At 29.5% G+C, this 13,246-nt stretch overlaps 1 protein-coding gene across 3 annotated transcripts in view; it reads right to left on the reverse strand.

Moving 5' to 3' along the window:
- LOC107452835 (uncharacterized) overlaps nt 1-13,246 on the reverse strand; it is a 58,377-nt gene that overhangs the window by 38,364 nt on the left and 6,767 nt on the right. For all 3 annotated transcript variants that reach the window (XM_016069457.4, XM_016069447.4, XM_016069466.4), the window contains exons 4-5: nt 10,429-10,535; nt 4,539-4,790 (exon numbers count right to left, since the gene is read on the reverse strand). In XM_016069457.4, coding sequence (XP_015924943.3) covers nt 4,539-4,790; nt 10,429-10,535 — 359 coding nt within the window. The remainder of the gene's footprint in view (nt 1-4,538; nt 4,791-10,428; nt 10,536-13,246) is intronic.

Genomic DNA, 13,246 nt, shown 5'->3' on the forward strand with positions numbered 1-13,246 from the left:
TGAAACCTTAGAATGAAGTTTAATGGAATCTCTGATCAGTAATTGGTCATTCAGAACTCGCTCTGACATTGAAGATTTATCTTCAGATAAAACTCTACGGGACACTGAAAATCCTCTTTCTACCTCACTGTTTCCATGAGATAATGATAAACAAACTTTAATAAGTTTACTTAAAGATGGATATTTTAAGTGCCCCAAATCTGTTTTTTTATATATGATATTCTGCCAAAAATGATCAATTCTTATATTACAACTGAGAGAACTAAAGTCACTTTCTGTTTGTAAAATCCTCCACTCATCTTTCGCATCAACTTCCTTTACATCAATAAATGCAAAGCTTCTTGCGATTTTGCCTATAGCAGAGACACTTTTTTCAAGAGCTATGCGCCCAATAGACAAACAACGTAAATCTGTCAGCAAACTGTCTCTTTTAGAAAGATTATTCCATATATAATTATAAGAACACATATAATGCCTTTGAATCTTTTGATATACATCTAATTTATCATTTTCACGCAACTTATTGATTTCTTTTCTTGTCAATTCATCACAATCGAAGGAAGTTTCCTTTCTTAAATTCTCAATAGCAATAGTTCCATTTATTTCTACATTAGGTTTACAAATACGACCGGAAATCTTCTTTAACAAAATTTTAATTTCAGTATCCAATACATGTATTAACGGTTCAGACTTCTGAAAATTTTCCAAAAAAGAACCATATAATTTTGAACTTTCTACGATGAAATTTAACTCAGCTTTTATGTCCGCAATTCTTATTGCTTTCATTATTCTTTTGTATTTTTCAGTTTGAGTAATTCTTTTCTTTCTCGGGTAGATAAACAGAAAAATATTCAACTACTGCCAACCACTGTTCAAGAAATCTCTCAGTTGCTGGTCCAAGAGTCAACCAACGGTTCGAAACATGCTTTAGAAATTTTAGGCGTGAAACATCTTTTTATACTTGAATTTTTTCATAGTCCTCCCATCTAGATGGGAATTTTGAATGGGAATCTGATGGGGATTCTAGAGAAAATGTGAAGCATGGCGGGATCAGGAAAACATGTGTTGCAATTGGCGAGATTGCTAGAAATATTGGGGGGAAAAAGTTATCCAATTATTTTGGGGGAAAAAAAGCAACCGCAAGAAGAAAAAGTCTCCAAAAAAGTATCAGTTGTCAAAAAAAGTCGCTTATTAGCCTCTTTTTAGTTAAAAAAGTCGCTAAAGTCGCCTAGTGTCAAAAAAAGTAGCAAAAAGTCGCCTTTAAGTCTCCTTGTGGCAGCCCTGTCCTTTTATTTTTTTTTATAAAAACACAATTTTTAAAGAAAGCAGATGTGATTCCACATCAAGAAAAGCTTGCAAATGATACAGCACTTCCAAAGAATCAGAATTTATTCAAAAGAAAAATATTTTATTTTTATTAATCGATGTCTAATAGATAAATATATTTTTCTCTTTCATCTTCTATTCACTGATATGCATATGCAATGCATCTTCCCCACCCCCTCGTAAATCAAAGAGAAAACGAAATTATCATGCCACTCCTTTGAGTTTGATTGGCGGCCTAAAGGAGAAAATAAAACATTTGTCCCTTCCCTGCCTCCTCTCGATCTTTAAAGTCACAGAAGAAATGATGTTTCTCTGTGTAAAAGAGGGAAAAAATTCTCCCCTTCCTCACATTTTCCTTTACTCAACTTCAAGGATGAGTCTAATTTCCTCTTTTTTTCATAATCATTCTAGTTTAAAATGGCGGGAAAACTGAGCTAAATTTTTTCTGATTTCCCGGTTATTTGGATACCGGATAAATGGTTCTCTACTGTAGTTCGAAACAATTTAGTTGAAGTGGAACATTTTTCCTAATTCAATCACTAATGTGTGAAAAATGAAGGGAACAAAACGTAATCACGGTTCCCACTCTTTTTAACAAAGAAAAACTTTTAAGGACATTTTCTTTTTGAAAAATTAAGAACTTTAAAAATAATATGATTGTTTATCATCGAATATATATATGCCACCAGTGACAGTGTCCCTTATTTACCTTTCTAAAAAAAATAATAAAAAAACAATTTTATTATAATGCAAGCACTGTATAATTGTATTAATTAACAGGGCCGGTCAAAGAAGTACCAGGCAATTTGTGAAAACCCAGGGAGAGCTTTTTAAAAACATTTTTAGAATGTTCAAATTTAACGTCATTCAGATTGTAGAAATTAACGTATGAAACTAATCTGTAATTTTTAATGATTTCATTGAAATTGATGATTCATAAAATTAAATGCAGAAATTAAAATTTGCAATTTTTTCATGTATATTAAAAAAATTATTAAATAAAGAAATTTGACAAAAACATTGAAAAAATTATTACAGGTTTTTATATTTCGCTACTAGACCAGTGTTACATTTACTTTTATGATGAACTTTAACAAAATTATTTTCAGCCAAACCTGATATTAGGAATTAACTTTACATAATGTTACTAAACATTCTGGGAAAAAACATGAATTTTAAAGCAACCAAAAATTGAACAAAAATTAAAAAACAGTATATTAAGTTGCAATGTTAGCTGAATAAAATGATTATAAAAATCTTAGTTTAGGTTAACGTTTTAGGTGAGTAGATTTAAATTTTTATGTAACTATCTGCTTATCCTTAAGAAATAAAAATAATAGCCTCACAATCTAAAACTTTAAAAAAAAAATTACATTGCAACAAAACAAATTATAAATAGTTACCAAATATTTAACTTTCTTGTTAGAAGCAAATCACACTTTCTTAGTTAGTACTCAGGAAAAAAAACTTTAATTAACCCCAGGTTTTAGATGAAAAACCTCTGGGATTTTCCAAATCCTGTTTCTTACAGATTTGTCTAATTTTTAGTACAATCATGAATTTTAAAACATATTATGCTTTTTTATAAATTTACAGAAATATTATAAAAATGTATTTTATTCTTCTAGATTTCAGGAAATAGTTTTCAATATGGATTCAAAAAATTTTTCTGATACTTCTTTTCTTAGCATTAATTCTTATAAGCATTATCAGTAGAACTGAATTTTGAAGGTTAGTGTGGGTCTTCTACCTCAAATATTCCTTCCCAAATAAACACTTCCATGAGCTACAGTATCCCCTTGTTCACACCATTCTTTCTTTTAGAATGCTTCTCCTCGTAGAGAATCATTCTAGGCAAAAGCCAGAATATGTTAATGGAAGGACAGGCTTTCTTCCCCCTACATTAATTCAGTCACACCCAACTGTTAAAGGCAACACAAGAGCGACCACGACCATGAACTTAATACAGCTCTCACGATCAGCACTCAAACAGTAAGGTGATCTTAATACACCTCTCCCGGCTTCTCACAGAAAAAAACAAAACAAAACAGCAATGAATCAACTAGTGGTATCCGTTCATCGATTTCTATCACAGATATAATTCTGGTGGGTGAGTACTGTAGTATTTCTACCACTAAAAAAATATAATTCTAATTCACTAGTATATATAAGATATGTCAACTCAATTTTATGTTGGGGTACCTTTTCATAGATGATGGTCGACGCAGTCGATAACTACTAATTCTCCACAAAATTGTTGAAATAAAAAGTTCTAAACTAGTGATTCGGTTGAAAAGCAAAATAGATAGAAGTCGTTGAAGTAAAAAAAAAAAAGAAAAAGCATTCTCTCATAAATAAATATCTTTCTAAATGTGATTGTAGTAACGATCATTTTATGCAAATTTTTATAAACATCTGTCATATATACAGATGTTTATAAAAATTTCATGTTCATTTTATACAGAAATACACCAATTAATCAATTAATAACTTTTGAAATTAACAACTTTGAGTTACAAAATTTAACAAATTAAAGTTGAATTTAATGGAAATTGAACCACAGGATAATTAATCAGCGGTTAGCAATTTTTCAGTTCCACCAACACCGATTACTTATTCTTCTTATCGCACTTCCGGCGAAGTTTACAACTACAGGGGTGATTGTGAGCCCAGCTCAAAAATCATGAAAATTTCTTGAGTAAAATCATTAATGACTTATTTCAAAAAATTAATGTCGTTATAAACTTAAATCATTGATATTTTCAAAACATGAAATTCTAAATAAATTATATGCAACATCATTTAAATGAATAATTATTTATATGTTTACTTTTGTCTCTAATCACATTTATTATTCTACCAGAAAAAATATTTACAAATGAAAGAGATGCCAAGTATAAATTTTAGTTCTAATATTTTTAAATAAAATATACAAGAATTTTTACACATAAATGTCATTGATGATTTCTTGGAAACTTTTGGACATTGGGTTTCAGGATATTTCTGGATCGCAGTTAGCAATAAATATGTAAATCCGGATTTTTTCCGGAGCACAATCATCTATCTCTGGTATTTTTAAATTGATTTAGAGAGTGCACAAATTTCTACGTAACAATTTTAAAATCCAAGAAAAGAAACATCAATGTTTAGTGCATTCTTATAGTGAAGCGCAACGTAACACACGAAAAAAAAAAGTCAAATCAAATACTAACCTCCTGATATTTCCTGACACAATCCTCGGAACAAAGAGGTTTGATTTCCCCAACTACAGGATAGTAACCTTGATTAGGAAAAATTAACTTCTGACACTGAGGACAAAAGGAGTCTTGAACAGGTTCAGCTGGCTTGGCGACTGTCTCTGCTTTAGACTCTGATTGATTTTCTTTGAACTGCTTATAACACTGATCCGAACAAAGCAGTTGGACCTTCCCTTGGAAATGGATTCGGAATTCTATCTTTCTTTTCTGAAGAAAGAAAATAATTGCATCAACATTTTTGCGACTAAAATTTAAAGTATATCAGAACTATACTTCATAAAACAGATTTGAAAAAAAAAAACATTGTTTTTACAGGGCGCATAGCCAAATTATTCAACAAAAAATAAGCACCTTTTGAGCACTCGAAAAATATTTTTAAACACTTTAAAAAAAATAACATAACTAGGCTGGGTTGGAAAGTTTTTGGCAAATGACGGTTTTATCTTGCTTTAATCGTCATGTCAAACAAAAAAACTTTTGGCATTGTTTTTGACAATTGTTAAAAATCATGAAATTTTAAATCATGTAAAATGAATGGAGTTTACATACGCTAGATTCTGGTTGAATTAATTATGAAAATGTTGAATAGAACAATGTGAACTGTGTCTTTTAGCATAATTCGTAGCGAAAATCAACATGGTAAAAGAAAAATATCATTTTGAAAGGGGGGAAATTAAGCATTTTTTAAAAACACCAATTGAAAAAAGCACCTTAATTATTAAGCACCTTAAGCACCCTTATTTCTTTCAAAAATCGAAAATAAGCACCTTAAAGCACTTCTTAAAAACTCTATGCATCCTGCATTAAAAAAAAAAAAACTAATGAGTTTAGATATTAAAAATAATATACTTAACATTAAAAAAGCTTTAATAGATACTTAATCATTTGCTACTGTAAGTTATTCATGATGAGTATAATAAATTTAAAGGTGCGTGTGGGTCATAATTTTAGAAAATTACATGCATGACTTTTTGTAATAAGCCTCATTAAGCACTAATATCATTCTGCAAAATATTTCTTATAGTAATCAATATACGGATGTTTCTCGGTGTTCACATTTCTTTTAAAAAAAGGGGGTGCATTTACTGTAAAGGGCAATTTTTATCAAGTGAAATAAAACTGAATTATTTGTCACAAAATAACCATTCAGGATGCGTAGCATTTACATTAATTTTATAGTATTCATACATTTTACATCGGTAAACAAAACAAAGAATTTATAAACAAAATAAAGAATTTAGTAAAGGGGAGCCCTTATTTAAAATATAAATTCTTTATCCAACTATTAATATTCACATTATTTTTAGTTTATTCACAATATTGTTATACAAAACAATCAAAGCTCTAACATGGTGCATAGCCAAATCTTTCAACAAAAAATAAACACCTTTAAAGTACTCAAAAAATATTTTTAAGCACTATATACATTAACAAAATGCAAAATAATTTTAAAACAGTTTAGATGATCACGATAAAATAACTAGTTTCTGACAAAGAACTCTTTTCTAGACTACTAGGGTGCGTAGCCAGTTTTTCAATAAAAAATAAGCACCTTTTAAGCATTCAAAAAATATTTTTAATCACCTTCCAAAAAAAAAAAATCATTAGGATCTGTGCAGTAATAAAAATGATTTTTTCTATCGTTTAAAGTGTACTTAATTTATAAACATAAAATCAATGAAATTCAATAACATTTTCAAAAACTTGACATAATCATGATGATGTAACTAGTTTCTGATAAATATCGCAAAGAAAATTGTGAAAATAATGCATTTTTTGTAATTTTGAACAACAATCGATAAGGCAAAGAAAAAATCTCTTTTTAAAAGATAGAAAATTAAGCACTTTTTACAAACAGCGAATAAAAAAAGCACCTTAAAGGGCTTTTAAAAAACGTAAATCAAAAATAAGCACCTTTGAGCACTTTTTAAAAATGCAACACACCCTGACTACATTAGCCATTGTAAAATGATCAAGAGATTTTTAGGTTCGATCTTGAGGGTGGAAAGTGAAGCCTGAAATTGAGAATATCTTGAAAAATGAAGAAGAGTTACACATGAAAGTGCAATAATCTCACCGAAACCAGCTCAGTAGATGCACACACGGACTCAAAAGTATCTGTAAAATTATTGATAACAAGATAATCATTGGCACTTTTGTATGCTACAAACCAACAGTACGCCAAGATGCAATGTGAAAAGCATGCTTTTGCATAATACGTGGTGAAAACAGACATGGTAAAGAAGAAAAAATCTCATTTTCAAAAAGGGAAAAGGAAACACTTTTTAAAAACACCCGTTGAAAAGCACAGTTAAAGAGCTTTTAAAAATGAAAATACTTAAAGCACTTTTTAAAAACGCTATGCACTATGCCATTATATATATATATATACATACGCATATATATATATTGTCCCAGTGAATTTATTAAATCTTTAATCTTTTTAAATTACGCCTTGTAAAACAGTTGTGAATTTACAACAAATTTTTTCCCCATTTAGTTACACCTGAAGCAAGCATTTAATTCATGTCAGCTCCTTTGTTTTAATTAAAAGACTGTTCTTCTTTATCATTTTTGTATAAAAAACGTGGCTACATCTCTGCCGTTTTCAACATATCAAATACATTCTTGTTCTAAATCTTCAGGGCCAGTGCTCTTTTTGACATCTTCTCTTCTGCTATCGACATACCCATTTGCTAGTTTGTTTATAATACAAACTTTTTGTTATTATTATCATCAGCCTATAACTACAAATTATTAGACATTGGTACATTCTATTTGTACCCTTTTAGTGCTGTTCAACCAACTCCGCTTGAGTAAAGACATTTATTTAATACGGTACAAAATACCAACTAAATATCGCTGATCATAATTTGACATATTCTTATCAAATAGGATATACATCTGGCTGTAGTACTCTAACCATATCAATAAGGTGACTCACTTCAATCACATTGGTGCATAATTCAAAATATAATAAGTTAACAGATTTATTTCGAGTAAACATTGTTTCCTTTATTATGTTTATAAATATTTGATATGTATTTGTTTTGATTGTTTGATACATTTATTATCCTATATATGTTAACACTTCAGTATATACTCATAGGTTTTACAGATTCCCTAGTGAATTTGTGATGTTACAATGACTACCTTCAACCTTTTTAATTTTACGTTTTGTGAATTCCATTTAATCATACCTTCAACCATCTAATTTGCCTCAGTTTCTTTAATTTGTGTCAGCTCTTTTTTTTTTAGCCTTGATATCTATTTTTGAACTCTCCTCTTTATTCTCTAAGTAGTTCACTCTTTTGTAATTCAAGGTCGCTTTCACTACCCTTTTAAATGTTTATCAATTTTGTCTTTATGCTTTTTATTTTCTACTCATGACCAGTTCCACACAATTGATTCTTCAACGACAATTGTCCTTCACAATGCCCTTGCAAGCAGGTGCGCCAAAATTCCTTGTTGCGATATGAGATTGCCTTGTATATTGATAAATTTATCATCTAGTCAAATTGGGAAGAAACTGCTACAGAGGTCATCAAAAGAATTATTCACCAATTTATAATAAAAGGCTTACATGACCTGTGGCAGAATTTTTTAAAGCTATCTCACTAGCATTAATATCTTCCTGCAAGTTACCTACTTTCAGTAATAATGTTTGTTTCAGATTTAAAAGTGCTGTGTTTACAAAAAAAATACATTATTTTTTTAATTCAACATATAATTTTTTATTCTAACATTCTCATATTTTTTTGGGAGGTGTTATTTTCTTCCATGCATTCTGTCATCACAATAAAAAAAAATATTAAAAATCATAAAATCCTTATTAGTAATTGCTGAAAAAAAGAGCGGAGACGCAATCATGTGAATTGAACTCCTCAAATGCGTGTTTTTTGTTTTGAGATTGTATAAAAAATATAGGATATAAAAATTACGGAGAAAACATTAGCAATCACTGCCAAAAATTGGATAAAATTATTGGCTTAAAAAGAAAAAACTCAAATGCACAATTCGAATTTTCCATATTGTTTGAAATGGGATACTTAAAATCCATGCATAAATCAATACATCGGGATATTACATCGATTTACGTCTCAGGATATTTAAAATCCATGCATAAATCAATACAATCAAAATATTACATCGATTTACGAGATTATCGTCATAAATTATGCCTGCCGAAAAGTAATTAGCTAAATGCATGATTCAAATATTGCTTGCAAATTTCTATAGAAAAGAAATTTTTTTTTAACGTTTCGAAAGAAAAGTCTTTCTGCAAGAACCGAGTAACATTCGACGACAATGTCACCCTGTCGCTGCGATTCTGCCTCACATTTATAGAATAAAACTGTAAATAAGCCTTTTTTAATTGTGTAGGTCTAAATTTTTTCTAGGAAGTAATCTTTTTAACTAAAAAAATAAGTAAAATGACTTTATATTTTATAAATCAATAAATAAGAAAATTAATCAATAAATGTATACATGTGCAAATAGAGTGCAAAATACACAAGAAAAAGTTTCCACCTATTTACGAGGACTTAAAATATAGGGGTAGCTTCAATCTGGGAAGTTTGGTCAGGAGATCGCTCCAAAGCAAAATTAGCATCTAGGGGACCAAACTATTAGGACTATATTTCCCAGATTGTGGCTCTACATTTATACATTTTAAGTCAGAAATCTAAATCCATCTAAAAACGGTATGTTTATTTGGACAAAGTACTTTTTGAGTCTGATTTTGTAAATTAAAATATCGTCGGTGCTAATTAATTTGCATATTTGAGGTCACCTGCTCGAACCATTAAGATTAAGTCCTGGAGATCCAGTCATTAGATCGAAAGTTATTCAGGGTAGTATGTATGAAGTAAATAAAAAATGTATCTACCCATTATTATTAACACAAAATCTCCTTCCTTTAGCATAACTATCAGATGACTGTGATATCTAGCAAAATTAATCTTTTTCACATTTCTCTTTTATATAATAAATAAATTGACATTTAAAGATTTTATAACAGGGTGCGTAGGCCAAATCTTTCAACAAAAAATAAGCACCTTTTAAGTACTTTTTAAGCACTCAAAAATATTTTTAAGCACTATATACATTAACAAAATGCAAAAAAATTTTCAAAAACTTCAGATGATCATGATAAAATAACTAATTTCTGACAAAGAACTCTTTTCTTGATTATATTACCCGTTATAAAATGATCGAGAGATTTTTCGGTTTGATATGAGAGGGTGGAAAGTGAAGTCTGAAATTGAGAATACTCTGCAAAATGCAGAGTTGCACATGAGAAGGTAATAATCTCACCGAACCCAGGTCAGTAGACGCACATTTGGACTCGCAAGTATTTCATCAAACATGTAAAATGATTGGCGTTTTCATACGCTATGGGTAGATGGTACGCCGAAATGAATTTTGAAAACGTTGAATAGAACAATGTGAAAAAGCACGCTTTTACATAATATGTGGCGAAAATCGACATGGTAGCGAAAAAAAATCTCGTCTCTGAAAAGGGAAAATTAAGCACTTTTTAAAAACACACAATGAAAAAAGCACCTTTAAGGGCTTTTAAATAACAAAAATCGAAAATAAGCACCTTTAAGCACTTTATAAAAAGGCTACGCACCATGTGTAATTACTACTATGACACTTAATTATTACACTTTTTAGTGTTCTAAAAAATAAACTTGATACAATAAATTAACTTTTAATGAAAACAATATTTCACAAAAAAAAAAACTTTTGAAGAAAATCCTATTAAAATAAGAAAAAAAAATTATTACAATAAAAGGACTTTTATAGGCACCAATGTGTATTAAAATGAATTAACACTTACTTTTCCACATACAACACAAATTTTTCCTTTCTTTTTCTTTGTTGAGTCATCTTTTTTCTTCACTACATCTGTTGTTTCTATATCTGTAGTTTCAATTGAATTTTTAGCTATAAAAATTAATTCACATTTATAGGTTGGCATGAATTAAAGTTGTTTAACATAGTTTTAAAGTAGTGTATTAGTAATACATAATAATTACAAACTTATTATTCTGAGAGATAGAACTAGGTGCGCAGCTAAATTTTTCAAGAAAAAAAAAGTACATTTGAAGCACTTTTCAAGCACTCAAAAAGTATTTTTAAGCACTTTTAAAAAATATCATAACTAAGCAGGGTTGGCAAACTTTTGACACTTGAAGGTTTTAACCATTATGTCAAGAAAAACCTTTTGACAATTTTTTTTAAAATTGCCAAAAAACACAAATTTTGGCCTAAGGATAATTATTACCTATTATAAATATGAGGTAATTCTAAATTAACATATAATGTAAAATTACAATTGTTCTAACAATTATGTTCTTGAATTATTTTAACATTAAACTGTTTTTGTTTTGAAAATTGTTAAAAATCCTAATTTTGTTGTAGAAAATTTTAAATAAAAATTGGAGATAAAAATACAAAAACATTTATCTTATATATATATATACGGGATGTTTATAAAGCCCCGGACTCATTTTGATGTTTAATAACTCATAAGATAATAAAGATAGATCAAAATTAATAAATGGTTAGATAGACTCAAAAAGTTTCAGGACCCTTGTCAATGAACTTACACGTGTGCCCCTTTCGTCACACGGAGAATATCAAGTCGATAGTCAATTTCACAGCAGTTAGCGGCAAGCAAGTCGGCATCCACAGAGGCTATTGCGGTTGTAATTCTGGCTTTTAGGTCATCAATGTTCGACACGATCCTCCTGTAAACACTGTCCTATATAAATCCTCAAAGAAAAAAGTCCAGTGGCGTTATATCAGGTGATCTGGGTGGCCAAGGAATTGAACCTCCTCGCCCAATCCATCTTCCTGGAAAATGGTCATTCAAAGAACTACGAACGATGATACCCCAATGAGGTGGTGCACCAACTTGTTGCAAAAAGACATGTGGCTGAAGCACTTCTAGTTGTGGAAATACGAAGTTTTCCAACATGTCTAAGTATACGATGATGAGACCGTCTTTTCTGTAAAAAAGGCCCAATGACTCAGTTGTGCATTAGTCCACACCACACATTAACCTTTGGGGAATCCCTTTGTGTCTCATGTGGGTTTTCAGATACCCATATGCGCACATTATAGTGATTAACAATGCCAGAAACATGAAAGCTTGCCGCTACCTGCCATGAAATTGACTATCAATTTGATATTCTCCGTGCGACGAAGGGTGCACACGCGAAAGTTCATTGACAAGGGTCATGAAACTTTTTGAGTCAATCCAACCATTTATGTTATTAATTTCAATCTTTGTATGAATAAGACCGGAATTTCAAACTGTTCTTGCAATGTAAACAATGTCTTTTTGCATAATTTATGCCGATAATCAACATGAAAAATAAAAAAATCTTATTTTGGAAGAGGAAAAGCTTTACGCATACTGTAGACGAAATTAATCAAGGCCCATTTCGTCTCCTCAACTATTTAATTTATGCATTATATGATTAAGAAAAAGAAGAAAAAAAATAGATATTTGTATATCAAGACTTTTCATTTTACAATAAATTACATTAAAACCTTTGATAAAGAAAAATTTTGTTCAATAAATAAATTTTTAAAATCTGTCACGCATATCTCATTCAAGTAATATTCACAAATTAATTAACAGTTTTACACATAATTTTTTTTAAAAAAAAACCTTTTCTGAGATTCACATAATCACCAAGTTCAATTGACATTAGGCATCACGTTTTAAGACAAGTTTCATAAAAAAAGAAGAAAAATTTTTTGTTGGAAAACAATGAAAAGTTATCATACTTGATGAATAATAGAGTGTTGTTATATATTGACAATTGATTGCATAAAACTGTGAAGTCTAGGTCATAAAATTGTAATTCATGTAATAAAATTGGTGCAAGCCATGTAGACAATCTAATTTATTTTTAAACAGGTACAAGTCACACATTGTACCTTTTTTTTCATAAAACATGGATAACTTTTTACAGGGTTGCTACTCAAATCTCTAGAAAAAATTCCCTGTACATATTATACAGAATATATATAGAGAAAAAACACAATCACTTTCGTATGAGCAACTATAGGCATTCGTATTTGTTAGGCAAACTATACTAGTAATAATTGCTGAAAAAACTTTAGGAAGGAACAGCCGAACATACTATATTATATATATACATATATTATATATATATATACATATATATGTATGTATATATATATATATATATAATATATATATATATATATATAAGTTCAAATTGAAGAATAAAACAAAGAAAAATTATAGACATATGAAAAAAAGGGGGTGGGAAATAATAAGTAAAAAAAAACAACAAACAACATTTTATTTAAAAAAAAAAAAAAATACATGTTAATTAAAAAACCGGAAAAAAAAGATATAATCTTTTCTTCAGCCACACGGAAAACTCAGAATAACAAATCACTTCAGCAGTGCAGTAAGAACAACACTTTAGAACCCTTTTGTTACACTCAATTTGCGCTTTTGTTTTCATCTTTTGTAATCTGGCAATCTTTCTGCGAAAACATTTTTAAATCATTCTTGAAAAATAACTGTCCATGTAAGTTGTTATGATTTTGCTACTCGCTTTATAGTCCCCCCTTTTTAATGTTTTTTCTTTTTATTTTATTTTATTATC

Source organism: Parasteatoda tepidariorum, chromosome 1, assembly GCF_982258835.1.
Source record: "Parasteatoda tepidariorum strain Cologne lab strain chromosome 1, Ptep-v5.0, whole genome shotgun sequence".
In the NCBI taxonomy this organism is placed as follows: Eukaryota; Metazoa; Arthropoda; class Arachnida; order Araneae; family Theridiidae; genus Parasteatoda; species Parasteatoda tepidariorum.